Source organism: Triturus cristatus, chromosome 8 (assembly GCF_964204655.1).
Source record: "Triturus cristatus chromosome 8, aTriCri1.1, whole genome shotgun sequence".
NCBI classification, from domain to species: domain Eukaryota; kingdom Metazoa; phylum Chordata; class Amphibia; order Caudata; family Salamandridae; genus Triturus; species Triturus cristatus.
This window is the reverse complement of record NC_140591.1, coordinates 373,785,159-373,813,095: the sequence shown is the minus strand read 5'-3', so window position 1 is coordinate 373,813,095 and position 27,937 is coordinate 373,785,159. Positions and strand designations below refer to the sequence as shown.

General features: G+C 47.6%; 1 protein-coding gene across 4 annotated transcripts in view; it reads left to right on the top strand.

Annotated features, from left to right (window-relative positions):
• SUPT20H (SPT20 homolog, SAGA complex component) overlaps nt 1-27,937 on the top strand; it is a 393,294-nt gene that overhangs the window by 233,727 nt on the left and 131,630 nt on the right. For all 4 annotated transcript variants that reach the window (XM_085621731.1, XM_085621733.1, XM_085621730.1 and 1 more), the window contains 2 exons: nt 4,348-4,380; nt 22,031-22,148. In XM_085621731.1, the coding sequence (XP_085477857.1) occupies nt 4,348-4,380; nt 22,031-22,148 (151 nt within the window). The remainder of the gene's footprint in view (nt 1-4,347; nt 4,381-22,030; nt 22,149-27,937) is intronic.

The window sequence follows — 27,937 nt, the reverse complement described above, 5'->3', positions numbered from 1 at the left end:
GTGTGATGACAATATTTATAGCTATTTGCAAATTATGTGCAGTATATTTGAGCTTGGTTACATGGTGCCCAAGTCTTAGTTTACTTTGCAAACATATTTTCTTGCATTACCAATGATGATTACAAGTCTTGAAAAGCATTGGTAATAATGCTTTGTCATGTGTATGCACTGTGTGCATGTGGTGTGTATTGCAGGAGAAAATTTAGTCAGATGGTACCATATATAGGACCTTTGCACAGGGCAATCTGCTCAAAACCTGGAACACCCTCCAAGCAACAGACACATGCAAGTCCCATGCTCTAGTACTCTGAGATGTCCGCACCCCTTCACTGCCGTAAAATGTTTCCTAGTCACTAGATAGTAGTATTGGTAGTTTGTCTTTCAGTGCACAGTGCTGTCACAGTGCCTCATGTACTTTGTGCTCCAATTATATACCCTAGTTGCTCCTTGTGTACACTTGATTCTTGGAGGCAGGTAAAGTAGTCCAAGCTCACTCCACAAGGCGCTATTAGGTTTGCAATCCAGGTGATAAAACATGTAATCATGCACCATAAGCTCACTATCCAGTCAGAGTTATATATCTTTTGAAACTTGTAATATTTAATATATTTATGTAGGGTAATTATATGATAAACAGCAACTTCGTAGGATTATTGAGCGACCCCAAGCAGTTTTATAGTGGTTTACAGGTAAGATGCATTCAATCAAATTACACTGGTGTCTATAGACAATGCTACTTTGTGATGAAAAATTCATGCATTCTTAAATAGTCTTGAAAAAAGTTATGTTGCCATTCTTTTTCTTTGGCTTTGTTTATATGTCCAAGGCAATAGACTAAAAGCTGTCAGATATATATTACAGTGTATTGAGTATTCTATGATATGTTTCTTGTTCTTTGTCCTAGTTTCTTAGCAGTCCTTGGTAAAATGAGGGAGAGCTCCTTATGTTTGAGGACAAGCAACTTAAAATGGCATAGTATTCACAGGATATCCAAGCCCAACTTTCCCCCTAAACCCTACTCCTATTGAAAACCCTTTGGTTCAAGTGAAGATTTTCAGATTGCACTGGCACCCAAAGGACCTGGGGTACAAATTAGGTCTTCTTGTTCCCAGGTCCAGCTGTGAAGTAATATATAGGGTTTAAGCCCAGTGAGCTTAATTAAACTGTTATATTCCAGGAACTCTATAGGCCAAAAATATGATTGAAGTAGTTACAGAAATGGAGCAACCAAACTTGGCCAGTGAGAATACTATCCAACGAACATGGTTAAACATGTGAATTAGCTTGTGTCCTTTCAGGCTGGTAAAGGGACGATGTGTTTGCGGATGGCACCGGCAGATCAGGGCAATGCAAGCGCATTACACTCGCAGTCTTGGACCGTCCCCAGCAGTCAGTGATCCTCATGCTAATCATAAGTTCATTTATAGCTAGCTGGGCAACAAGATCCTAGTGGCTTCAATGCATTGCACTAACATAATACGTCCTCAGCACAGCCTGCTGTCAGATATGCTTTGCTCTTTATCCTCCAAGACCGGACGCCAATGCCTCTTCATTTTGTTATCAGTACAAAGTCCTCTTTTGCCAACATAGGTCCCAGAAGCAGACTTTCCTGCAGAAGCTGGTTTCCAGTTGGGTAAGACAACATCTACTGTTCCTGTTTAGTTGCTCTGTTCTGGTACAGAGACGTTTCTCCAGATGCGAACATATGTTGCTACTCAATTGCTAAGAAGCAGCCTCAGGAAGTACTGAGTGTTCATTCCACTAGCACCAAGGCTGCTATCACTGTGTTGGCATGCAGAGTGCATTTTCTCGACATTTGTCAGGCCGTGATAAGGGCATCAGTGGACATGTTCACAAACCTCTACTGCCTTGCTAGCTAGGTCCAACGGGAAGGGCATTTTGCCTGTTTGGTCCTGGAGGGTTTTTGTTCTAAGCCCACTCCACAGACTCTTCACCTTTAGGAGCTACTTCTTTGGTATCTATTCTAAAGGTGAGGAATCTGTGGTTAGAAGTATTTACCAGAAGAAAAAATGACTTACCTTCAGTAACGTAATTTCTGGCGGATATGCCATCTAACAAAGGATACCTTACCTCCCTCCCACCTCCCTGTTCTGTGGAGTGTCCCCTTTTTACCATCTAAAAAGGTCCTAAATTCGAGATCTGCACACAGGTACCGCCATTTGTAGTGTCCCCCACGTCTGAGGGTGATTGCTTGCATGAATTATCATTCACTCATGTTGGAAAAGTTGATTACTGTTTTATGCACCTAAAGATGGTCATTTGTAGTCTTACATAATCAGTTAGGCTTTAGTGCAGCTTTATTGGGTGCAATGATTGGGAATATGATTCATATAGAGAGAAGTTTATAGCAACAAAAAATAATTTTGAGTTTGTAGACCTAGTTAGGTTTTTAAAAGAAATATATCGGAATCTTGGAAAGGCCACTGTTTGCCAAGGCTGTCTCAAAGTGCTCAAATAAAATTAGCTTTTTGTTTAGCTTTTGTGTGGTAAGCTTTTGTACAGTTCACCGGAATAGATCAGATGTAAAATTGGAAGCATCATTGCTTTCTGCATGAGGGCCTTGTAGGAAGCTGGGTCTCTATATCGTGCATCAAAATGAGGTTAACTGTGCAGAGTTCAGGCGATCCTTACTGGTTTACAGGATTAAAATAATAATAATACCAAATGCTCTCTTTTGTTGTTGTATGGGCGAGCAGTTAGGCTTTTCAGTGGTTAGTGTAAAGCATTTATTGCACACAGAGTCAGTAAGTGAAACACACACTCAATAAAGAAATCCAACACCAATTTATGAAAATAACACAGATGTTTATGTGACTTTAGACACCAAGATCATCGTAATCAAGTAAGTACATTTCAAGGTTGTAATTTTTCAAGAGTTAGAAAAGGCACTGTATTGCATCTTTAAAGCGGTAATATTATATTATGGGGAAAAACATAAACTGCATTTGGTCACTTAGTAACGACTTACAGGACTGTTCTTCTGTCCTTAATGTAAGTATGGGGCAAGGTTCAAGGTAGCACCAATAGGTCACTTCGGTCGGCTCTGGGGCGTCCAGGTGTAGTGGTGCGTTTCGATGTCGGGTGCCCTGTTTTTAAGGCAATGGGGAACAGTACCTGTCCATAGAAGCTGCAAATGGGGACTGGGGGTCTAGTCCGGTAGATGCCACGGGGGTCTCAAGTCTTGAAGTTCTTGGGCACACAGGGACACTGTTGGTCCACTCAAACTCTGCCTCGGGGGCTCGTGTGCAGTGGTGCTTTGTCTGGCGGGGTTGTGTTTTTTGGTTTCTGCAGAAAGAGGCTGCAGGCTTGGTAAGGAGACGGATCGAAACTCCTGGAGCATGAAGACCTTTCTCCTGTTGTGCTGCTTCTTCGGTGAGCCCGATGACTAGCAACACAAGGACCGGCAGATACTTTGCGGTGCCTGCAGATGCAGGGGAACAGCTCCGCTACTCTAAGAGAGATCTTTCTCGGTTATTGAGGTGCTGGGCAGTCCTCTAAGGGTTTTGGGGAGGGTGTCCAGCTCTTAGCGAAGTCGGTCCCAGTGATGTTCAAAGTGCAAGCTGCCTGGAAAGTTTTGTGCCAATCTTTTGTGCAGGTCTTCAGTTCTCGCTCTCTTCGGTCCTTCTTCTTTCTTCCCTGGTTCCAGTAGTAAATTCTCATTTCCTGGTGCCAATTTAGGGGCATTAAGGGGAGTGAAGGATAGTAGCCAATGGGCTAATTACCCCTGGGGTCACTACACCCCCTAGATGTCTACTTGCTGTGGGGAGTGGGCATTTCCCAGACTTATTAATTCAACCACACACAACATAATGGAAATCTCTCTTTCATGTATACTTCATGCTGCCCACCTTAGAGGTGTGTCCAGCCTGGCAGTGCAACACGCCTCCTGCATAGCTAATGTCCCACCAGTCCTGGTGCCAAATGGGTACTTTGGGGTGGCATACGATATGCTGCAGCCCTTAGGGACCCTTTTTAGTGCCCATGCCCAAATTACCTTGTGTACCATTTACTAGGGACTTATAGGGGTGCTAAAGTCCTTAGTCAGTTGTAAAACAATCAGGCATCACTTTGTTTTAAGGAAAGCGCACTGGCACTGAGGTCTGTTTGCAGGCCTCGGTTCACCGTCCGAGTCAAAAACCAGCATCCAGTAGCTAAAAAGTGGGGGGACAATGTAACAAAAGTCCAGTTTCCTACAGGCTTGAATTCCACTCTGCCATATTTTGCCAGCATCTGATGCCACTGTTTATACGCAGTTTATTGATTCGGGCTGTATTAAATTAGTACACAAGCAGCACTAACTCTAAACATATTTTTGTACTGTTACAGGTTCCTCATTGGCTCCAAAAATGACATTCAGAGGTAAGATTTTGACAGTGTATTTGCTTATTTGTCTTGTTAAACTGGAGTTGGAAATGGGGTGGACACCCACACATGAGACCGTTGTGGTATCCTTCCTTCACAGCTTAGAACCTTCTCTATGTAATCTGTGTAAGTCTGCATATATTAGAATCAGCCTTGTAAAGTTCTGTGTAGGGAATGTAACCATTTGAATATGAGAAGTGTTAAGGAGAAAGGTGAACCTGAAGGAAGGAGGCTGAGGTGTACAACGTATCTTGAATAAACATCCATGCACATCAGGCAAGTGTGGACATTGTATCTGTACATTGGTGACGAGCGGAAATACCTCAACTCCGTTAGACAGTTCAACTCCATTTCATTCCCACTCTGTGAGAGGTGGAAAACAACAAATTCAAAGTAAGGAACTGTCAATTTCACAATGGGAATGTGTGGTTTAACTGTAAAACTTCCTAGCGTCCTTAGCTAGCTCTGACCTAACCTTCATGGAAACGTAGTGTATTTGTAACAAAAGGAGCAACTTTGCATTGCGCAACTGTGAAAGTTTTGAAAAGCTCATTGCATTAGCGCTATCCCAAGCTTCCACACCCACCGAAGTGCATAAGCACTGTGAGGAATGTGGTAAAGATTAATTTATTGTGACAAACCTGTGCAGCCCCAAAACTGTTGGTGCGTGAGGCTGTGTTAAAGTGAACGCACGAGCTGCGGTTACTCGTGCAGTGAAGGATCGCACTATGTTTGGAATTGTTGCATTTTGAACATTGCGATTCCGCACACACGCTCTGTTCCTGTACTATTTAAAATCCTGCAATCTTCTGAGTTGTAGTGTATTAGTCACTTCACAGCTAATGCAAGCGATGTATTAACGCTCACCTCGTCCTCTTTACCGCCGCCCTCATAGCTGTTTCAGCCGGAAAATGAACATCATAATTTGAGTATCCTTATGCGATTTGCTGGTGGTTTTGCCTTCTGCTATTGGCTATTTTGTTTTGCTTATCATTCACTTCCGTCACGTGACTTATTGTGAGTGGCCCAGTCACATGACATTGGTAGCCATTCTGAGACAGGACTAGAAGCACCAAAGCAGCATCACAGCACAGGAGCATTGGCAGCCATATTGTAGTGTGTTAATTCAATATTTTTTGCAGGTATTTCTCGGGTATCAGTCGGGTGCCAGGTGAATTTTGACTACCAGATAGGAAAAAAATGAAAAACGTTTCCTCACCTCCATTTTTTCACATACATCCAGGTCAACCACTTTCAAAATGGGGAAAATGGAAAAATGTTTTTGCGCATTATGCACGTTTGTTGAACTTCGCTCAATATAGAGTGAAAAACATCTCTGCTATTGCATTGTTTAGGCCCAGAAGGTCAGGACCATTTTGAACACTTGCCTGATTTGCCACCAGAGGAAACAGCTGACTTGAATGAGTACGAAATTTGCCTTAAAAATTGGACTTGCATTTCTTGCCAAAGGTATCTACAGTATTGGAAAGATACCACTTTATCAAATGTATGCAAAGAATGGGGGAAAATATAGACTGTATATCACAATTCTAAGAAAGTGTACGTAAACATGTAACTTTGGGGGGAATTGCGAAGAATGATTAAGGGAGCAATTCATATTAGAATGGAATATAGATAAAGCCAAAGAATCCTGTTGGCAGAAAGTCAACCCAACCCTAAATGAGGTACTAACGATAGCAAACATGCAGGCACAGTCGAGCATGTGTAGATGAGTTAAAAAAGAGTGAAGTGTATAATAGTAAAGAACGGAATGTACATGTATTTCAGTCTTTTGAGAAAGAGAAAGAAAGAGAAACACAACAAAGGAAAGGATAGCAGCAACAGTAAAAAGAGAGTGTATCGGGTGGAAGGCCATGTGTAAAAAGTGTGGATGTATAGGCCATATGTCAAAATGTTGTAGGAGTGGGAACCTAAAAGAAAGGTTCAAGAATTAACATTTAAAGAAGTGGCGAGAAGGAAATTGTGTTACTAGTTGTGGAGGTGGACGATAGTGGTCCGTTTGACACAGTTCAAATAGAGAATGTACCAGTTATGCATGCTGTTTGATTCCGGGGCTTAGATCACACTTATTCCTAGTGAGGTATACTTGAACAATTTAAAAAACAAAGTTGTTCCAAACCGGATGTTTGTCCAGAAGGATATGGATGTGAACCAGTAAAATTTACAGGTTATTTTGTAGGTTGCATCAACTTTAAGGATAGGTATGTAGCAGAGACAATATAGGTCTATGAGAGGGGTGATTTTCTTATAAGCTGAATTCACCAAAGGGAACTAAGGTTTACTTAGATCCTAGTGAGTCTCCTGCGGTGAGATTAGAACAGATAAAAGGAGGCATAGAAAATTTGTGTTTGTGCCAAGTAAAAACTGAAAAGCCCAACTAAGAGAAATATTTCCAGAAAATAAAGCTATAAAAGAGAGCAATCGCTGTAGTTGGCAAAGTTAGAGGGGTTCTGTTCGAAAACCCCGGGCAACCGGGGTTTGCAGTCACCCGGTGTTTCCCAGCACAAGGGGTAGCTTGGCTCGAGCGGTCGGGGGTCAGGCACCGTGTTAAGCGTACGTCACACCCTCACAATAACCATGCGTGCATCCGTTCCAAAAACGACACTACACCGTAAAAATTTATGAAAATATATCTGTGTTTATCTTGTTTTCTCATAGTTGCAGGTTAAATAAATAATAACACACTTACAGTACACAAAGCCTCTTCTGTAAAAAGGGTAGGTCAAAGAAATAAGCTCAGATCATAAATAATCAATGAATAACTAGATGTGCATAAAATACATAGGCAAATAAATACTGTGAGGGAATAAATACTGTGAGACAATAAATACTGTGAGACAATAAATACTGTGAGACAATAAATAGGATAAATACAAAGAATACAATACTCTCAATAAATATAAGCCATCAGACCACTTTCAAATCAGGTCACATTTGTGAGGTACTATGGGTTGATTTGGCCCAATCACAGCTTGTGGTTATGTGGATGGCCTGAGGGTGTCTCACCTAACTTGGATAAGGCTGAGGCTAAAACTGAGGTAGGTCAAGGGTAATCTAGGAATCTGGCTCTCCCAAACTACACAACCCCTCACACAGGTCACTGTATCAGTCTCAGTCCACCCCTGGCACTCCCAGGCTGGTCCTAACCCCTCTCTAGCCCCTAGGATGGTCTCTTAGAGCTCCACAGGGCCTTAGGCGCCCTCTATTCCACTTACTGCCCTCTTTATGAACTTCCGACTCCGCCGGAGTCGTGTCGACGCCGTGAGGCGGTTCCGGTTCGATGTCGCTAGCCGGCCTCGGCTCGATGTCAGTTCTTGTCGACGCCGTGAGGCGGTTCCGGATCGATGTCGGCGGACGGCCTCGGCTCGATGTCAGTTCCTGTCGACGCCGTGAGGTGGTTCCGGATCGATGTCGGCGGGCGGCCTCGGCTCGATGTCGCTGGGCAGCCTCGATTCGATGTCGGTCTCCGGCGTCACAGGGACACGATCTCCCTACTTCCGGCTGTCTCCGGAGTGCGACCTCCACTCCCGACCTCCGGTGCTCTTCCCTTCAGGTTCCGGCGACTCCGGAGTGCGATCTCCACTCCCGACCTCCGGTGCTCCTTTCCTCAGGTTCCGGCGACTCCGGAGTGCGATCTCCACTCCCGACCTCCGGCACGATTCACCTCGGTCTCCGGCGACTCCGGAGGGCGGACTTCACTCCCCCGTCGACGCCGCACACTCGACCTCAGGTGACTTTCTCCTCGACCTCTGGTCTCTCCACGACCTCCGTCGGCGCCCTCTCTCGACCTCTGGCGGCTCCGGGTACGACGTCTGCTTTCCAGTCAGTGCCGCTTCTTCACCTCCGGCCCCAGGTCTCTAGGCCTCTCGGCGTCGGACTCCAGGAAGATACCAATAGACAGGTCAGGAACTTGCTGTTCTTTACTTTCAAGGCCTGTTCCGGCTGTTCAGGTCCTTGAGTTGGTTCTTCTTGACTTTATCCCACACAGGGCTCTAGGCTGGGCTCAGTCAGTAGGGACTAGTATCAAGGGTGGGTTTCTGGACCCCACTCCAGGCACAAGTTTCCACCCCTGCTGCCTCACTCCTTCCTCCTTCAGTGTTGTGCTGCTCTCCCTTCACCAGTCAGGTGCCAACTGCCTACTCCAACTGCCAACTCTGAGCTGGCTTCCCAACATTCTAAACCTGCCTCACACTGTCACAGGGTTCTAGAATGTTCTGGAAGGTACTAGTAGGTTCCAGTGATGTCACAGGTGACAATGGGTGGCCACCATTTTGTGTTTCAGGCCCTCAGACAGAAGTTCCAGGGGTAGGGAAAATGGCTCCCTGACCCTGCATCAACACTACAAAGTCTGGTGGTTCCCAAAAAGGAAGAATACTAACAGGGTTTGAGGCAAAAGTGGGACAAAATAAATAATGATGAGGAGGGACCACCCAAAGGGCTGACGGGTCTAACACGCGTCCCCCCCAGCTGAAAGTGGGGAGAGCTACCCAACCCCTTGGGAGTTCTCATCACTAAGGCGGAAATACCTTGAGAGACCGTCTGCATTGGCGTGGTCCACTCCAGGCCGATGTTCCACCTGAAAGTCCATTCCCTGTAGGGAGATAGACCACCTTAGCAACTTGGGATTCTCCCCCTTCATCTGCATCAGCCACCGAAGGGGTCTGTGGTCGGTCTGAACTAGGAAGTGCGAGCCAAACAGGTATGGCCGCAACTTCTTCAGAGCCCATACCACTGCAAAGGCTTCACGCTCTATTGCACTCCACTTCTGTTCCCTGGGAAGTAGTCTCCGGGATAGGAAGACCACGGGTTGATCCAGACCCTCTTCATTGAGTTGCGATAACACTGCCCCAATGCCATGTTCCGATGCATCCGTCTGGACAATGAACTCCTTGGAAAAGTCTGGGGCCCGTAGGACCGGGGCCTCGCACATGGCTTGCTTCAGCTTTACAAAGGCCTGCTGACAAGCCTCCGTCCAGACTACCCGTCGAGGTTGTTTCTTGGACGTAAGCTCCGTGAGGGGGGCCACAATGGTACCGTATCCCTTCACGAAGCGGCGGTAATATCCGGTGAGGCCCAGAAAAGCTCGGACCTCAGTCTGAGTCTTGGGGGGTTCCCAGGCCATGATGGCCTCGATCTTCGCCTGGAGGGGTTGCACCGCTCCCCTACCCACCAAGTGTCCAAGGTACACTACCGACCCCTGCCCGATCTGGCACTTGCTGGCCTTGATCGTCAATCCAGCTTGTCTCAGGGCCTGGAGAACAGCTTGCAGGTGACGCAAGTGATCCTCCCAGCTGTTACTGAAGACGGCTATGTTATCCAGATAAGCAGCAGAGAAACTCTCCATTCCAGTGAGGATCTGGTTCACCAGACGCTGAAACGTGGCAGGTGCGTTCTTGAGCCCAAAGGGCATCACACAGAACTGGTAGTGGCCTTTGGGCGTGGAGAAGGCTGACCTTTCCCTAGCTCCGTCAGTCAGAGAGATCTGCCAGTACCCAGAAGTAAGGTCAAAGGTACTTAGATATTGGGCAGCTCCCAGCCGGTCAATCAATTCATCCGCCCTTGGGATCGGATGAGCATCAGTCTTGGTTACTGAGTTCAGTCCCCGGTAGTCCACACAGAACCTCAGTTCCGGTTGGGCACCCGGTGGTGCGGCTTTTGGTACTAGCACCACCGGACTGGACCAGGGGCTGCTGGAAGGTTCGATCACTCCTAGCTCCAGCATCTTAGTGACTTCACTGTAAATGCTGGCCTTCGCCTTGTCTGACATCCGGTAGATCTTGGACTTCACAGGTGGGCTGCCTCCTGTGTCCACATCATGGACGCACAGGTGAGTCCTACCCGGAACAAGGGAGAACAACGAAGAGTACTGTCCCAGGACCTGGCGGCAGTCCTCCTCCTGTTCAGGAGTTAGAGATGGGGAGAGAATCACTCCCTCCACCGACCCATCCTTCTCTTGAGACGCAAACAAATCGGGGAGAGGCTCGCTTTCCACGTCCTCTGCTCCGTCAGTCACCATCATCAAAATGACTTCGGGCCTCTCGTGGTGGGGTTTGAGGCGGTTGGCATGCAGCACCCGTAGGGGCTGACGAGGAGTCTTAAGATCCACCAAGTAGGTAGCCTTACCCTTCTTCTCCAATACCTCAAAGGGTCCTGACCAGCGATCCTGGAGGGCGCTAAGCTCTCCTGGTTCGATCACCCACACCTTCTGGCCAGGCTCCAATTCCACCGGGTGAGCGTTGTGGTCCTACCACGCCTTCATTACTGCTTGGCTGGCCTCCAAGTTGTCAGAAGCTTGCTTCCACAACTTAGCCATTTGGTTTCGGAAGGCCAGCATGTAGCTCACCACGTCCTGGGGAAGCTTTCTGGGAGTTATTTCCCATCCGTCTCTCACCAGGCTGAGAGGTCCACGCACAGGGTGCCCATACAAAAGCTCGAAGGGGCTGAAGCCCACTCCCTTCTGTGGCACTTCCCTGTAGGAAAACAATAGACAGGGTAGGAGGACGTCCCATTTCCTCCGCAGGCTTTCAGGCAGACTTCTGATCATGCCTTTCAAGGTTTTGTTAAACCTCTCCACCAGACCATTGGTCTGGGGGTGGTAAGGAGTTGTGAACCGGTAGGTCACTCCACACTCCTTCCACATGGCCCGCATGTATGCTGACATGAAGTTGGTCCCCCTGTCGGACACAACTTCCTTGGGAAAACCCACTCGGGTAAAGATTCCCATCAGGGCCCTAGCCACAACAGGTGCTGTAATGGTCCTTAGAGGTATAGCCTCTGGGTACCGTGTGGCATGATCCACCAGAACCAGGATAAACCTGTGACCAGCTGTAGTAGGCGGATCTAATGGACCCACAATGTCGATGCCCACCCTTTCAAAGGGGGTGCTAACGACAGGAAGTGGTTCCAGGGGAGCTTTCAGCTTCACCCCTGTTTTCCCACTGGCTTGGCAAGACACACATGTCTGGCAGTAGGTGTCGGATGACACTTTCATTTGAGGCCAATAAAAGTGTGGGACAAGACGGGCGAAGGTCTTGTCTTGCCCCAGGTGTCCTGCCAAGGGGATCTCGTGAGCCAATTCCAGTAGGAAGGCTCGGTAACGTTGAGGGACTACTAAGGCTTGTGACGATCCATGTAGGGGTGCCTTGGGTTCACTGTAGAGGAGGCCATCCTCCCAGTAAATGTTGTAGTTCCCCTCAACGTTCCCTGCTGCCTGGGCTTCGGCCTGTTGCCTCAGTCCCTCAAGGGTAGGGCACTCCCTCTGGCCCATGCAGAATTCCTCCCTGGTCGGCCCTCCCTCCACGTGCCACTCGGCCGGGATGGGTAGGTTCTCCAGTTTGGTAACATCCCCCTCCGCGGACTCCTGGTCCACCACCTCCGGTGGCCTATCCGACACACGGGGCGCGGATGCCGAGGCAGGCTCCTCCTGTCCTCGGTTCTTCCCTTGGTCGGCAGCCGGCTGTGCCTTTGTTCCAGGCTCCAGTCGAAACAAACTCCCTCTCCGGGTAGTCGCGGACCCTGTGCTAACACAGGCCCAGTCAGGTGTACCCAGCATCTCAGCATGAGTCCGGTATTCCACCTCCTTCCAAGCATTGTGCTCCATGTCATTCCCCAGTAGACAATCGACCGGCACGGCAGGGCTTACAGCAACTCGAAGTGAACCTGCAACCCCCTCCCATTCAAAGGGAACCTCGGCCACTGGATAGTGGCCGGTTCTGCCGTCAGCCATCGCGGCTGGGTGGAGTACATCGGGAATTACCTGCTCTGGAGACACCAGTTGGCTACGTACCATAGTCATACTGGCTCCTGTGTCTCTCAGAGCCTCCCCTCTTTGGCCGTTGATGGTGACCCACTGCCCATACTTTATGGTATTTGCGGGCACCTGGATCTTAGGAACCATCTCCTGTTCTCCCAGGGACACTAAAGTGACACCCGCCCACTCCCTTCCCTTAGTTAAGGGCATCTCCTCCCCGAGCACTACACTAGCTACTCCGGGGGCCTTTCCTCCAATGGGAGGGGGTGGTCTTTTCGGGCACTTCGCATCTCCCTTATAGTGTCCGACGCCACCGCACTCGAAGCAATGGACAACCCTTGGCTGCTGACTCTGGCCAGGATTAGGGTTTCTGGTTGGGTTAGCCCAAGGGGTGAATCCTGTTCCCTTTCCTTGGAAGTTATTTTGGGGGCGTTTAGAGAACTCCTTTTTCTTTTCCCCTCCCTCTTTCTTCTGGGGGGCGCCCTGTCCGGCCTTTTGAGTATCCCCTCCAGTCCCCCTTGTGGACACCCGGGTACTAGCCCAAATGTCCGCCTCCTCAGCAAGCTTCCGGGGATTGGTCAGCTTGCTATCCACCAGGTGTTGACGCAGTTCAGGGAAACATTTTTCGAGCAGGTGTTCCTTCAACATTAAATCAAACAACCCCTCGTAGTCCCTCACCTCACTGCCCTGAATCCAACCCTCTAATGCCTTCTTTGCATAGTCCAGGAAATCCACCCAATTCTGTGTGCCCAGTTTGTGGCTACCCCGGAACTTCTGTCTGTACTTCTCGGGTGTTAGTCCAAACTTTCTTACGAGCGCCACTTTCATGGTGGGGTAGTGGGTCTGCTCCTCCTGCTCTAGGGCCAATAATGCATCCCTACCAGCTGGAGGCATGTATTTGTACAATCCCCCTCCCCAGTACTTCTCTGGCACCCCATGGGCCCTTAAAGAGACCTCATAGGCCGCTAGCCACTTGGCAATATCATCCCCTGCACTATAGCTAGCTACTATGTCTTTTGGCAGATAGGGTTTGGGTTCCCTGGTGATTTCTTTGTCTTTGCTGCCACCATTAGGAACAGTTTGTGCCCCGACTCGTAGGATCTGGAGATCTATTTCCCTCAGCCTCAACTCGTGAGCCATCCTCTGTTCCTCCTTCTCTTTCTCCAGCTCCGCCAACTTCCATGTGAGCTGTCTTTTCTCCCTCCGGTCAGTTAATTCTACTTCTGATAAGCCACCGCTAGAGACAGTGCTGCCCTTCCTGGAAAGTGTTCTGGGCCCCGCTAACAGGTTCCCCACCTCAGGTTGGTACAACCCAGCCCCCTCGCTAACAGGCTCTCCATCCCTGTCCTCCTGCTCAGCCTTACTCTCCCGTCGTGCCTCCCCCCAAGCCCTCAAGCTGGTCTGGAGTTCAGCCTTCTTGGCACCTGGGGGACAATACACCCCCTCTCGCTGACAAAACTCTGAGTTGGGCCACAGTGTAAGTTTCCAAATCTTCCAACACAAACTCCATTTTGCCCACTCAGAATAGAAGACAGGTGTTTACAGAAGCTATGCAGGGGGGTACCTTTTGTAATAACCTCCTCCCACCACCAGAGTAAATTTGGAAAAAACAAAACTCAGGATTAGGAAGTCCGCTTTGAGAAAACTCCCGGTGTAGGCCTATGGACTACCCACAGTTATTGTCGAGTGGACGCAAGCACAGCTCTATCCCACCGCTGAACACCAATTATGTTAGAAAACCCCGGGCAACCGGGGTTTGCAGTCACCCGGTGTTTCCCAGCACAAGGGGTAGCTTGGCTCGAGCGGTCGGGGGTCAGGCACCGTGTTAAGCGTACGTCACACCCTCACAATAACCATGCGTGCATCCGTTCCAAAAACGACACTACACCGTAAAAATTTATGAAAATATATCTGTGTTTATCTTGTTTTCTCTTAGTTGCAGGTTAAATAAATAATAACACACTTACAGTACACAAAGCCTCTTCTGTAAAAAGGGTAGGTCAAAGAAATAAGCTCAGATCATAAATAATCAATGAATAACTAGATGTGCATAAAATACATAGGCAAATAAATACTGTGAGGGAATAAATACTGTGAGACAATAAATACTGTGAGACAATAAATACTGTGAGACAATAAATAGGATAAATACAAAGAATACAATACTCTCAATAAATATAAGCCATCAGACCACTTTCAAATCAGGTCACATTTGGGAGGTACTATGGGTTGATTTGGCCCAATCACAGCTTGTGGTTATGTGGATGGCCTGAGGGTGTCTCACCTAACTTGGATAAGGCTGAGGCTAAAACTGAGGGAGGTCAAGGGTAATCTAGGAATCTAGCTCTCCCAAACTACACAACCCCTCACACAGGTCACTGTATCATTCTCAGTCCACCCCTGGCACTCCCAGGCTGGTCCTAACACCTCTCTAGCCCCTAGGATGGTCTCTTAGGGCTCCACAGGGCCTTAGGCGCCCTCTATTCCACTTACTGCCCTCTTTATGAACTTCCGACTCCGCCGGAGTCGTGTCGACGCCGTGAGGCGGTTCGATGTCGCTAGCCGGCCTCGGCTCGATGTCAGTTCTTGTCGACGCCGTGAGGCGGTTCCGGATCGATGTCGGCGGACGGCCTCGGCTCAATGTCAGTTCCTGTCGACGCCGTGAGGTGGTTCCGGATCGATGTCGGCGGGCGGCCTCGGCTCGATGTCGCTGGGCAGCCTTGATTCGATGTCGGTCTCCGGCGTCAAAGGGACACGATCTCCCTACTTCCGGGTGTCTCCGGAGTGCGACCTCCACTCCCGACCTCCGGTGCTCTTCCCTTCAGGTTCCGGCGACTCCGGAGTGCGATCTCCACTCCCGACCTCCGGCACGATTCACCTCGGTCTCCGGCGACTCCGGAGGGCGGACTTCACTCCCCCGTCGACGCCGCACACTCGACCTCAGGTGACTTTCTCCTCGACCTCTGGTGTCTCCACGACCTCCGTCGGCGCCCTCTCTCGACCTCTGGCGGCTCCGGGTACGACGTCTGCTTTCCAGTCAGCGCCGCTTCTTCACCTCCGGCCCCAGGTCTCTAGGCTTCTCGGCGTCGGACTCCAGGAAGATACCAATAGACAGGTCAGGAACTTGCTGTTCTTTACTTTCAAGGCCTGTTCCGGCTGTTCAGGTCCTTGAGTTGGTTCTTCTTGACTTTATCCCACACAGGGCTCTAGGCTGGGCTCAGTCAGTAGGGACTAGTATCAAGGGTGGGTTTCTGGACCCCACTCCAGGCACAAGTTTCCACCCCTGCTGCCTCACTCCTTCCTCCTTCAGTGTTGTGCTGCTCTCCCTTCACCAGTCAGGTGCCAACTGCCTACTCCAACTGCCAACTCTGAGCTGGCTTCCCAACATTCTAAACCTGCCTCACACTGTCACAGGGTTCTAGAATGTTCTGGAAGGTACTAGTAGGTTCCAGTGATGTCACAGGTGACAATGGGTGGCCACCATTTTGTGTTTCAGGCCCTCAGACAGAAGTTCCAGGGGTAGGGAAAATGGCTCCCTGACCCTGCATCAACACTAAAAAGTCTGGTGGTTCCCAAAAAGGAAAAATACTAACAGGGTTTGAGGCAAAAGTGGGACAAAATAAATAATGATGAGGCGGGACCACCCAAAGGGCTGACAGGTCTAACAGGTTCCCATCAAAGTGAAAGGAAAAATGCTAGAGAAGTTGGACAAATTGAAAAGAAAGTGGGATCATAGAAGAGGTATAAGCCACAGAATGGCTTACTATTGTGTCATAGTAAATCATTACCCATTACCCAACATTTCAGAAATGTTGTCCTCACTAGAAGGGGCAAAGTACCTTTCTTCCATTGACCTCACCTCTGCATATGATCAGGTGAGGTTACACCCAAACTTGCAAGATCGAACTGTGTTTATTACGCCGTTCGGGACATTTCAATTTCTCAGGATACTGTTTGGATTGATTTCTGCCACTGCAATCTTTTAGAGGATGATAGAGAGAGAATACTAAAAGGAACAAGTAGAGTAAAGATCTACTAAGGTGACATCTTAGTCATTGGTAGTAGTATAGAGGAACATGATTTACGGGTTACAAAGGTTCTGGAAAAATTGAGAGCGAATGCCCTCGCATTAAAGGAGAAAAAATGTACATTTAATCTCACAGAGATCTCACAGCCATAAAATTACAGCATCAAGAATTGAACCTAGAAAAGAATTTGTAGACACTTTAAATGAAATGACCACACCTGTGAGCAAAGATGAGGTAGTCAAAGTTTTGGGTATGTCAGAATACTATAGCAAATACATACCTACATTTGCAGAAAAATGCAAAATATGAGGTTGTTGTTAAAAAAGGAGATTCGTTTTTTCTGGAATGGGGAATGTGAAAAGGAATTCAACATGTTAAATGCTAATTTTTCTAAAGCTGCTTAGCTGAACAATTTTGAACTGGGTCAGGACACCATCTGACTCGAGTTCAACAGGCTTAGGAGCTGTCTTATTACAAAAGTAAGAGGTTGTAGAAAGAACCATACTATTTATCTATAGGAGCCTAAAGGGGCGGAACTCAACAACTGTGGTTTAGAAAAGAGCCTTAGCGATCTTCTGGGCCATATGAAAATTGAGAAAATGTGTTTGGGGTTTTAAGTTCCAAGTAGTCCTAAAGGAAATTCTTCTAGGATAAGAAAATGGATTGTTTCACTACAAGAATTCAATTTCCATGTTGAAAATGGCCCGGGTTAAAAAAAAAATTTGCCTGATTGTTGTTGACGCCTGGTAGAAAAAAACAATGTGACCAGGGAGGTGGAAGATGACAAAGGTACATGTGAAGTTGATGACTATGTGGTATGTCTTATCAGAGATAGTGTGATCAAAAAAGATGAGTGGAATAGAGAGCTGGGAAGTGATGAGATTTTACAGGCAGGATTCAAAGGTATCAGAGTGGATTGGAGAAAGGATTTGAAGGTGGAAGAATCATTGAAAGCATTTTTGAGAATAAAGAGTGAACTTGCATACCAGATTGGGTTGTTGGGTTGAACAAGGTTAATGCCACCTCGCAGACTGCCTCAACACTTGATAGAGTTTGCACACAACAGTCATCCAGGCATCTCTAAGACTAAAGAGATATTAAGACAGGGCTACCGAGGTCCTCCACCTGCAGCTTCCTAGAGTGGCGGTCAAGACTAATGTCTTGGCAGAGGTTTTGCAGCCTTGGGTCTCTAGCTCAGAACCCCTACTGCCTTTGAGCAAGGTCTTAACAGACGTCCTTCTGGGAACCTGGTCCAAACCCAGCATAGGGGCTCCTGTGAATAGGACGATCGCCCGCCGCCATCACCCGGCACTGGGCGATCCACTTTTCCTCACCACCCACCCCACCTCCCCCCCCCCCCAAGCTTGGTGGGTCAGGCTTCCACTTCTCGTGGCGCATTCCCTTCCGCACCCCCGGACAGAGAATCCAAGAGACTGGAGAACTTTGGAAAGACAATATTTTCTTCCGCCAGTCTGTCATTGAGGTCAGTGAACACCGCATGCCTTTAGGCCATTACTCCCATTCCATATGGGATACGGTAGTGCAGGTGCTGGCCAGAGTCTCGGAGGAGGACCAGGCTCTACTCTCCCAAGCTATCTCAGACGGGAGAGACGCAGCTAAGTTTGCCATCAGATGTGGCTTGAACACGACCGACTCGCTAGGTACAGTGATTTCCACGACTGTGGCCGCTCGTTGCCATGCCTGGATGGGGACACATCACTCTCGGCCAGTCAGTGGCAGAGTACGCCATCATCTCCGCCACTGGAAAAACATTACATCGGACAGGTGGGTGTTGCAAATAGTCCGAAGGGGCTACTCCCTTCCCTTCGAGACTGCTCCTCCATTTATGCCTCCAGTCTACGATCGGCTGATGGAGGATCACCTTGCTTTGCTCCGCGAGGAAGTCAAAACTCTCCTGGCCAAGGGAGCTATAGAGAGGGTTCCGGGCCCGAAGTAGGCAGTTTTTGCTGTTTTACGCTACTTTCTGGTCCCCAAGAAGGACGGAGACCTTCGTCCTATCCTAGACCTCAGAGCCCTCAATTACTTCCTCAAAAAGGAGAAATCCAAGATGCTCACAGTTGCTTAGGTCCTGTCCGCCTTGGACCCAGGAGACTGGATGGTAGCGCTGGACTTCCAGGATGCCTTTTTTCATATTCCCACGCTGCCTGCCCATCGTTGCTACCTTGCTCGGCCACGCATTTCACCGCCAGTGGAGCTCGGGCCTCCTATACACCTTTCCGCCCATACCAATCCTGTCCAGAGGGCTCAAGAAGATCAGGAGTGACCGGGCACAAGTTATTCTTGTGGCTCCAGACTGGGCACGGAGAGTTTGGTGTCTCGAGCTTCTAGACATGAGCATCGATCATCCGGTCAGGCTGCCCCTTCATGAGTGTCTTCTGTCGCAGCAGCAGGGGAGGGTTATCCACCCGAACCTGTCCACTCTCCGCCTCCTTGCGTGGAGCTTGAGCCGCGACAGTTGACAGTTTTTGACCTCCCTCCTGAAGTCTGTGTGGTTATCTTGGAAGCTGGGGCGTCCGTCCACGAAATCGGTATATGTCTGCCGATGGAACGAATTTTGTAAATATTGTACAGACCGATCTATTGACCCATTATCTGCTCCCTTATCTGAAGTCCTTCTGTTTATACTTTCTTTGGCCAGAAAGGCTCTGCTCTTGTCACATTGAAGGGCTACCTTTTCGCCCTTTCTTCTTTTCTCTGGCTACCTGACCAGCCCTCTCTGTTCAGATCTCCTCTGGTGCAGAGATTATTTAAGGGGTTAACCCACTTGTTTCCTCCTTCACCTTTTATTATGTCACAGTGGGACCTTAATTTGGTTCTCACCTTTCTGATATGTGCACCGTTTGAGCCGCTGCATAACTGCCCTCTGTGGGTGCTCACCATCAAGACAGCTTTTTTGGTGGCAATAACCTCTGCCAGGAGGGATAGTGAACTGCAGGCACTGTCTTCACAGCCTCCTTAACTGACGGTCTTTCCAGACAAAGTGGTAATCCAGACTAGGGCATATTTTTTGCCTAAGGTGGTAACACCCTTCCATCTGGGAAAGTCGGTTACCCTGCCCACCTTCTATGCACCCCACACCCTTCCAAGGAAGAGGAGCGTCTCCACCGTCGGGACCCAAAAAGAGCACTATCGTTCTACCTCGATTGAACCAGAGAGTTCCGGGTGGGTGACCAACTCTTTATAGGATACGTGGGTGCAAAGAAAGGCTGTGTTGTCCAGAAGAGCACTATATCCCGATGAGTTATCCTCTGTATAAAAATCTGTTACGCCTTAGCAATGAAGAATCTCCCTGAAGGGTCTTGGGGCCCATTCCACCAGGGTTAAAGCAACTACCACGGCTCTTCAGCGCGGTGTTCCCGTTTCCGATATCTGCCAAGCTGCCACTTTGGCATCTCTGCACACATTCGCCAGACACTACTGCCTGGATTGCAAGGTTCACAGAGAAGGCCTGTTTGGTTGCTCTGTTTTGCAGGATTTTCTGGTCTAAGCAGTTCTGCGATAGCTCATTCAGGGATGGCATTGCTTGGGCATCTGTTTGAAGGTAAGGTATCTGCGGCTAGATGTCTCAGATGGACAAGTTACTTACCTTTGGAAACACCTTATCTGGTAGAGACATGATCTAGCCGCAGATACCTTACCGACCCACCCATCCTCTCCGCACTGCTGAATTGGTTTTAAGTGTCATGGATGTTCCCCTTCAGCTGTTCATTTTTTAACACACAATGGCCAGTCACTTCAAGGCTTTGTGCTTCTGGCGTGGAAAGTCGTAGAAAGTACTGAAGTCAGAGGGCCGGAGTGGCAGTTATATTGACGATGTGGATGTCACGATGAACACGCTGCCTCCGATGTCACATGGAGTCACCCAATGCCACCTACCGTCACGTAGAGGTACTGCTAAGAAAAATCTTCTGGATCCAGCCTGATGCCTGGAAGTTCAAAGGTAAGGAATCTGATGCTAGATCATGTCGATCATGGACCTTATCACAATATCTAGTGTTGATAAATGTACCATTGTATCACTGGATATGTATTCAAGGTGGCCAGATGCAGTAAAGTTTCTGGCATGCATTTTTGAAAACAAAGGCATCCTTTCTACTCTGCTGTCTGACAATGGAGTCCAGTTTATCTATAGAGAAATGGGAAAATATCTAGGTGATAGAGGCATGGGACCCTCTTATCCACCCAGAAACCAACTAAATGGTGAATAGGTTCAACTGAGTTCAGAAGAAGCTATCCAGAGAGCAATGGTTAACAAAAAGGCGGAAGTCTTCAATAGGGTCAAAAACTACACATTCACTCCTCACACTATGACTGGAAAAACACCTTTCGAGCTGTTTCACAAGAGAAAACCTTACACCATGTTGTGCCCTTTCTGGATGCTTGATAGAACCCAGGGTTCTGTGTTTGTGAGGGAGGACAAAAGTAAGAATGATGTTGAAGTAAAGAAATGGTTAAGGATTCAAAAATAGATTTGGTGTACTCAAAGCAGTCAAAGAACAGAAGTAGAAGTGGGTGATCTTGTACGGATAAGACATCCTCGTAAAGGGTTATCTTCGCAGGGTTCCACATTTCTTCCACCAATGAAGGTAATTAAAGTTTTAAAAAATGCGATCAGAACGGAAGATCATAAAGTGTGGAATCTCAATAGGGTCACACAATTAAAAAGTGAGATGAGAGAGGAGAATGGCGATGGTGAAGTTGACATTAACAGTGGAAACGGTGACCACAATAAAAACAGTGGGAGAAGAAGTGCAAGGCACCGTACCAGACCAAGGTATTTAGGTGATTGTGTGTAATAAGTATTAGTTCTTACATAGTGTATATAGTACACACCTAGTAATTTATCAATATTAGCATAGTCTTTGAGATAATGTACATACCCGTAATTCTTCAATTTTATTGTTGTATATTGTTATTGAGAGGGATATGTGTGGTATCCTTCTTTCACAGCTTAGAACCTTCTCAATGTAATGTGAGAGTTCTGCATGCATTAGAATCAACCGTGTAAAGTTCTGTATAGGGAGTGTTTACCACTTGAATATGAGCAGGTTTAAGGAGAAAGGGGAAGCTGAAGGAAGGAGGCTGAGGTGTATAGCGTACCTTGAATAAACACCTATGTACATCAAGCAAGTGTGGACATTGTACCTTTACAGCAGTATCTTGAGTTCTTTTATGGGAAGCTGGGTCACATGTATATTGCTATTTATCAACTATATTTCTGAAAGGAGACCAAGAAATAGTTGTAGCTGATGTTTGGTGTGCTTTTCTTCTCTTTGCATTTAATTGCATTGGTTTTCTCATAATAAATCTGTTTATAGGTAACATTAAATATGGGTCCATGAGATTGAAAAAAGTATTTTGATTCTAATTCTGAGGCTTGGGGCCTGATTTAGATCTCGGTAGAGAGGTTTCTCTGTCACAACGGTGACGTATAACCCGTCTGCCAAAATAAAAATCCCTTGGGCTTTCATGGGATTTATATTTCAGCGGACGGGATGTCTGTCACCGTTGTGACGCAATAACCCGTCCGACGAGATCTAAATCAGGCACTTAATCTTTTTCTATTTGAATTGTGACCCGAGGCTTCATACTGAATATATGGAATGTACATTTGGCTTGCTGCTCCAGCCAAATGAGATCATGCTAAATAGTTCTTTAATGAAAGAATTTCTAAACCAAACACTACCGCCCCTCCACACATGAAAAAGACCTGGGCATTCCGGGAAGCACTAGCAAAATATTATTTGGTGGTGGTTCCACTTTAAGGCAGTGTATTTATCTGTTTCCTTTGAATTTTAATAAAAACAATTGACCATTTACATTACAGGGTAACCAGTCAGTACCATGAACTCTTTGAAAATGAAGCTAAATGTACTGTGACTATGACCCATAATCCTGGTGGCTCAGTGAGCGTGAGTCCGACATCCCCAGGGAAACCTACTGAGGCAAGTCTTCTAATTTTTCTACTTTTCTACTGTGTGCCATTTTTTTGTGCTAAATCTATAGATGACTGTGGCCTGAGGACACACGTCATGCCTTTATCATGGTTTCAAAAAGGCTGCAAGGGAAGGAAATTCCTCTTTGCTGAGTGTGCTAAGATACAAAGCAGTCAGTATTGCAGGGGAACTGTGCAGATTTTGAGAACACCTCGCTGGAATAATATTCAGTAAGGTACTTTCTTAAAAATAGTTCTTCCAGATTTATTATCATGTGTCAGAACCACAAAAAACATATAGGCAAGTGGTACAAAAGTATACATTTGAAGCGTACTCTTTTGTATTTTTGACATCATACAGGTATTTTGCGCTAAGCTATCGAGTGTCTTGGAAGTTTATAACAATTTGATGAAGGTTTTGGAGTTCCTTGGGAATTATAGTGCTTCTAGCATAAAGGTTACCCAACAGCGATATTGTTAACATCGCTCAAATCAATTGTGTCTACAGACCAATGCCACGCTTTGTTACACAAAAGCAATTTTTGATAGGTTTGAAGGAATTGGTACTCACAAATGAAAGAAAACTGTCTTTTGTATGTGAGGAAAGAGAGTAGTTGTGTGCAGGACAGATGATGTGAAGGCAGGCACAATGGAGCAGTGCTGTCTCCGGTCCTAAAAGACGCCACATAGCAGGCGGAAGTAAGCATTGGTAAAGTTGAAAAATCTGGCATCGATTGCCAAGCTTTTGGCTTTAGCAATGTAGGTGTAACATTTGAAGACAAAAATCGCTACAAAAATGACTGTCTGTACTTGCAAATGCAGGTGGGCACATTGGCGGCAATACTTAATAAAGTAGAATGGCTAGGCTAGTGCCAGATATAAAAATGATCGTTTGCTGTACCTTGTACAGAAACACTATCAATAAGCATCCCACTTTGCCTTTTTGTTTGATGGTGTCTGATTAGGGTTAAGATCTACAATACCGTTCAGTGGATGGCCTTTTAAGATGAAGCTACCAGAGCTATCTGTGCACCACTGACCGGTTAAGAAATACAAATTAATCATAGTCTTCTTTGGCAGATGACATTACAGAATTTTGAATGTCTAAATGTGTTACTGAAAGTGACTTTACTCGTAGATTTCTTACCCTAGAATATTCCCCAGGGGTTAGGCTGAGTGTGAATGATTTTGAGCACTACCTCTGAGCGCCAATATGTTGCATCAATCAACTCTGTGTCGTCTGTGTGGGAAGTGATTTCGCAGTGCCCATATACACGCACCACAGGACACACAGACATCAGTTCTGTTCTGATCCGGAGAGCTACCTCTGTCATTTTTTGACCAACTTTTTTGTCAAATATTTTCAAGCATTTGCTCCTAGTGGGGGCATGCCTCTTGCAAAACTTTCAAGGTTCAAATCTTGAGGGGAATGTCTCTGATAAATGTCTGATCCCCACTTGGTCTGTTTCTGGTACCTAGAACTAGGGCATGACCCGTGCATTTACAAATCATTTGGTGAATGCCAAGCTACTGTAAAGTGATCAGTTTGTAAATTATGATATTTCCTTCCCTGAGAAAGCACTGAATGAGGCGTTGGAAGCTTATCCTATGTTCAACCAGGGGGATCTGAGAACTGAGTTAACTGTACTAAATAAAATGCATGCACTCTGTAAAAAAAAAAAAAAAAAATGAATTAGGGCATGACCCTAGCTCCTGTGTCGAGTGCAAGTTGAGGCATACACAGGCGATTCACGCAGGGACAATGAAGCTCCTAGCAGCAGAAAAAAGAAGGCTCCGTTCCGTTTCCGAGTCTTTGTTAGAGCGGTTCCTACAGAAAATCTTCTTTCCACTCCATGACTTCTTTATCTGAGTCTGATAAAACCAAGAATCCCCTACTCCACGTGCAGAGTTGTCGCCCTGACCCGCTTATGACTACCCCAAGTTCCATGGACTTGGAGTGTCGCCCGCACAGCAAAAGGAATATCTGAGAGAGACGTCTTGCTGCAGATTCCTCACTTAAAATTATCCCCAGGCATCAGACTGGATAAGCAAATTTTTCGTAAGTAATAGCCCTGCGTGCCGGTAAGCAGCATCGTTTGGCTCCACGTGGCGTATTTAGCATTGCCTGCGCCAGAAGTGACATTGACGTTGCCTATATAGGTGCCACCTAGGAGCGCTGATGTTGGTTCTTTTCTTTCCGCGCCAGTCAGCACAGATCCGGGAAGAGCTACGCCTTAGTTACTTTTACTAGGGTTGTTCAACGTTTTGTCAAAGTCTTTTTTGAAGTGTACCTCCTAGTATGGCAGGGATGAACTCCGAGAAAACTGTCTTGAAGCCCTGTGGCACCTGTCACAGACAGATGTCGGTGAGGGTCCCGCACCTTATATGCCTTTGGTGCTTCGAGCGGGAATATGACCCCAAGGCCTGCTTCAACTGCCATGCCATTCACCGAAGGCCTTGAGGGAGCACTCCCTTAAGTTTATGGCAGCTTGACGTGCAACGCCGCAACGATCATGGTCCCAGTTGAGGAAAAGGTTCCGGGAGTGGTGGTGGAGCCCGAGGTCGTAGTCGCATTCAAAGTTGTTGAGCCATACGGGTAAGTCTAAGTCCCACAAGAAGAAGAAGTTGAAGCATGCTCCAGGCATCCTTTTGTTTACGGGAGCTGGTGCGACAATTGAGAGAGTTTTATGACGCCATGCACCGCATCTCTGGGTGGCCTGTTCCCTCCTGCACGAGTTCTGAAGGGGCCCCTACTGGATCCACGCCAGCAGCTCTGGCGCCAGTCAGGTCCCAAGGTTCCTCAGATGGATCTGGATCAGCACCGGTTGTACCACCTCGACCTTCCCCAACACCAGTCTTGCTCCTGGCACCACCCCATTCTCATCCCTAACTCAGACATGGAGCCGGAGGTGTGTCGTCCAGAGCCATGGCTTCCAGGCCGGAGGCTGATTGCTATTTTTACTTGTTTGGACTTGGGGCGGATTGGGAGGGGTCGCTGGACGCTGAAGAATACCAGCCTTATGAAGTGCAACTGGACTAGGCTGAGGATCTGGGTGAAGCCAATGGACTGGCTATTTCTCCAGATACTGTCATCCTTTCTTCCCCTACTGTGGGGAGCTTAAGGAAACTGGGTTTTTGTTGCAGTCCCCACAAGCCCCCCAAACACACACAGTTTTTTCGTGGTATTTGTTGCAACTTTGACTGAAATGCACTGGGCTCCTGCTAATCAGGTCCCCATTTCCAGTGTTCTTTCCCCAAACAAAGACAACTGTTCACTTAATTCCCAAGTCACCAGGCCTTTAGCACCTTTGTAAGTCCCTAGTAAGTGGTACCTCTGGTACCTATGGCATAGGTACTACAGATGATCTCTAAGAGCTGCAGCATATCTTGTGCCACTCTGAGGGACCCAGCACCAAACTTATACAGGCTACCACTGCAGGCTGTGTGACAAGGTGCTCTAAAAAGTGAAAACATGACCTGGCACTCTCCTGTATGCCATGCCCCCTAATACTGCATGTAATATTTGTAAGTCACCCCTACAGCAGGCCTTACAGCCCTAAGGCAGGGTGCATTATATTACATGTGAGGACATATCTGCATGAGCAGATATGCCCTTGGGCTGGCCAGCTCAATTGCTGACAGTACAAATGAGCAAGAAGCTATATTAATGTATATGCTGGGCACTGGTCAAAACGAATTTCCCAGCTACATTATGGCTTCACTATAACCTATTGTGTTTGGTATCAAACGGCTCATATTAATAAACCGCCCACTGATTCCAGTGTTGGATTCATTAATACATGCACCCAGAGGTACCTTGGAGGAACCCCCTGAACCGTACCTGCCTTCCAGTGGCCTGGCTGACTGGTCTAGTCCAGCCTGCCACCACAGACAAGTTTCTAACCCCCTAGGAGGTGAGAGCTGGTAAATCAGCATATCAAGGCAGGAGGCTTACAAGGCCTCTGCTGCTTTTGATATGAGACCCAAGACTTCCGCAGACAGGGAAGATGCCACCCTCTGCCCTGGGCCCATCTGGTTCTAGGACAGGTGGGAAATTAGCTATGCAGGAAGCGTGTTGCACAACCAGGCTGGACACACCTCTAGGGTGACCAAGCCTGAAGTTAACTTGTAGGATTCCACCATCTTGTGTGTAGTGGAATTAGGAATTCTGGGACTGGGTGATGCCCACTCACCAAAGGAAGTGGTCATCGGGGGGTGAAGTGACCTCAGAGGTAATTAGCCCATTTTTGCTACTACCCTTCACTCACCTTAATACCCCGACAGTGAGTATTTAGGAAACCCCCCTGATAACAGGACTTCATATTTCTACAGACACAAAGAAGAAATGCATGACTTGGAGCCATCCCTGCCAGCCTGCCTCCTGCACCCGACCCTCGTGGAGCAGCCGACTCATCCTGCAGCTATGCAGACTCTAAGAAACTCTTAGGGTTTCCCAATTTGGCAAAGAAAAATCCTTGGAGTAGAAGAGCTCCACCCCTGCAGCCTCAGGGATCAGAGAAGCAATGCCTGGTACACCAACCTGCTGCCTATGGGGACTACCGAAGGCAACAGCCACCCAGGAACCGGTAGCTGTGCTACTACAGGTTAGATCCATCCTCCCTCAAAGCATGGGGACACCAGGACTGACCGGAGCCGCACAACACCAATACCTGGGGTACGGGACCCCTTGTTGCAACCAAGTATTGTTGTGTCCAGTCCAGACACCAGCGGCGAGGAAAACCCACCTGCATGTAGAGGGACTTAAAGGACAGTGAGACCCACAACGAGAGTGGCACAGCTGTCCTGTTTGTCCCCTTCTGCAGAAACCAAAGACAAAGAGTGAGGCCTGGACCGCCACCATCCGACACCTCGAAGTACTCCTGCACATGCACTCCAGATTCCGAGTCCAAGGGAGGTGATGGTGCCAACGGGGTTCACCTTCAGGGTTCGGAGTTGTAGTGGGCCAAGGTCCAAAGTACTACCGGCAGTTCTTCTGGAACTGCCCGGGTTTACCTGGAGCATGGTGCTGGTGAGGTTGTAGCTGACCATGCTAAGGTGAGAGGGGGGCCACCTGGAAACAGGTTGCACAGGGGAACTTGGTGACAAGTCCCAGGGCTCCCAAACAGGGGGCTTAGGTCTCAAGTGGTGTTAAAGCAAGGGGGCACAGCCAGTTCTTTGGTACCCTGGCCTGGTGGCTTGGGTGCAAAGTGGTTAGGCGGCTGGGCTTCTGTGCAAAGATGCTCCTTGTGGTTTGAGGCTTGCAGGAGAAAATCAGGACAGCTGGGCCACTCACTGAGTGGGTCTCAGAGAGGCTGACTTCCCTTGACAGCTACTCGGTTGTGGTGCAGTGGGAATCCAAACCGGACTCTCACTGCTGGTGTTTGATGCAGGGCGTCTGGTACCCTGGGGGTTGGTGCTGCATGGTTCCAGTCAAAAAGGAAGAGGGACCCCGAGATTCTTTATGAGGGGAATCAGGGAAGAAGACCACACAAGCTACATAGGAACTATCCTGCCCCAAAAAAACTGAAACGCGGAATATATCTCACCTTAACCTGGGGTTATCATTCCCAATTTGACCAAGCTATCAATATAAACACAATACACTTACATTGATTTATGTGCATTCAATACAAAACTATTCAAAAATACATTTCACATTTCTTATGGCTATGATTCCAATTAGGACAAAACATTGCAAACAGAGTATTAAATAAAAGACTCACAGCTGTATTGAACATCCCCCTATCCGGGAACATTCAATCTCCTTATCCATACTAACTCATACCCAACATCACTCAA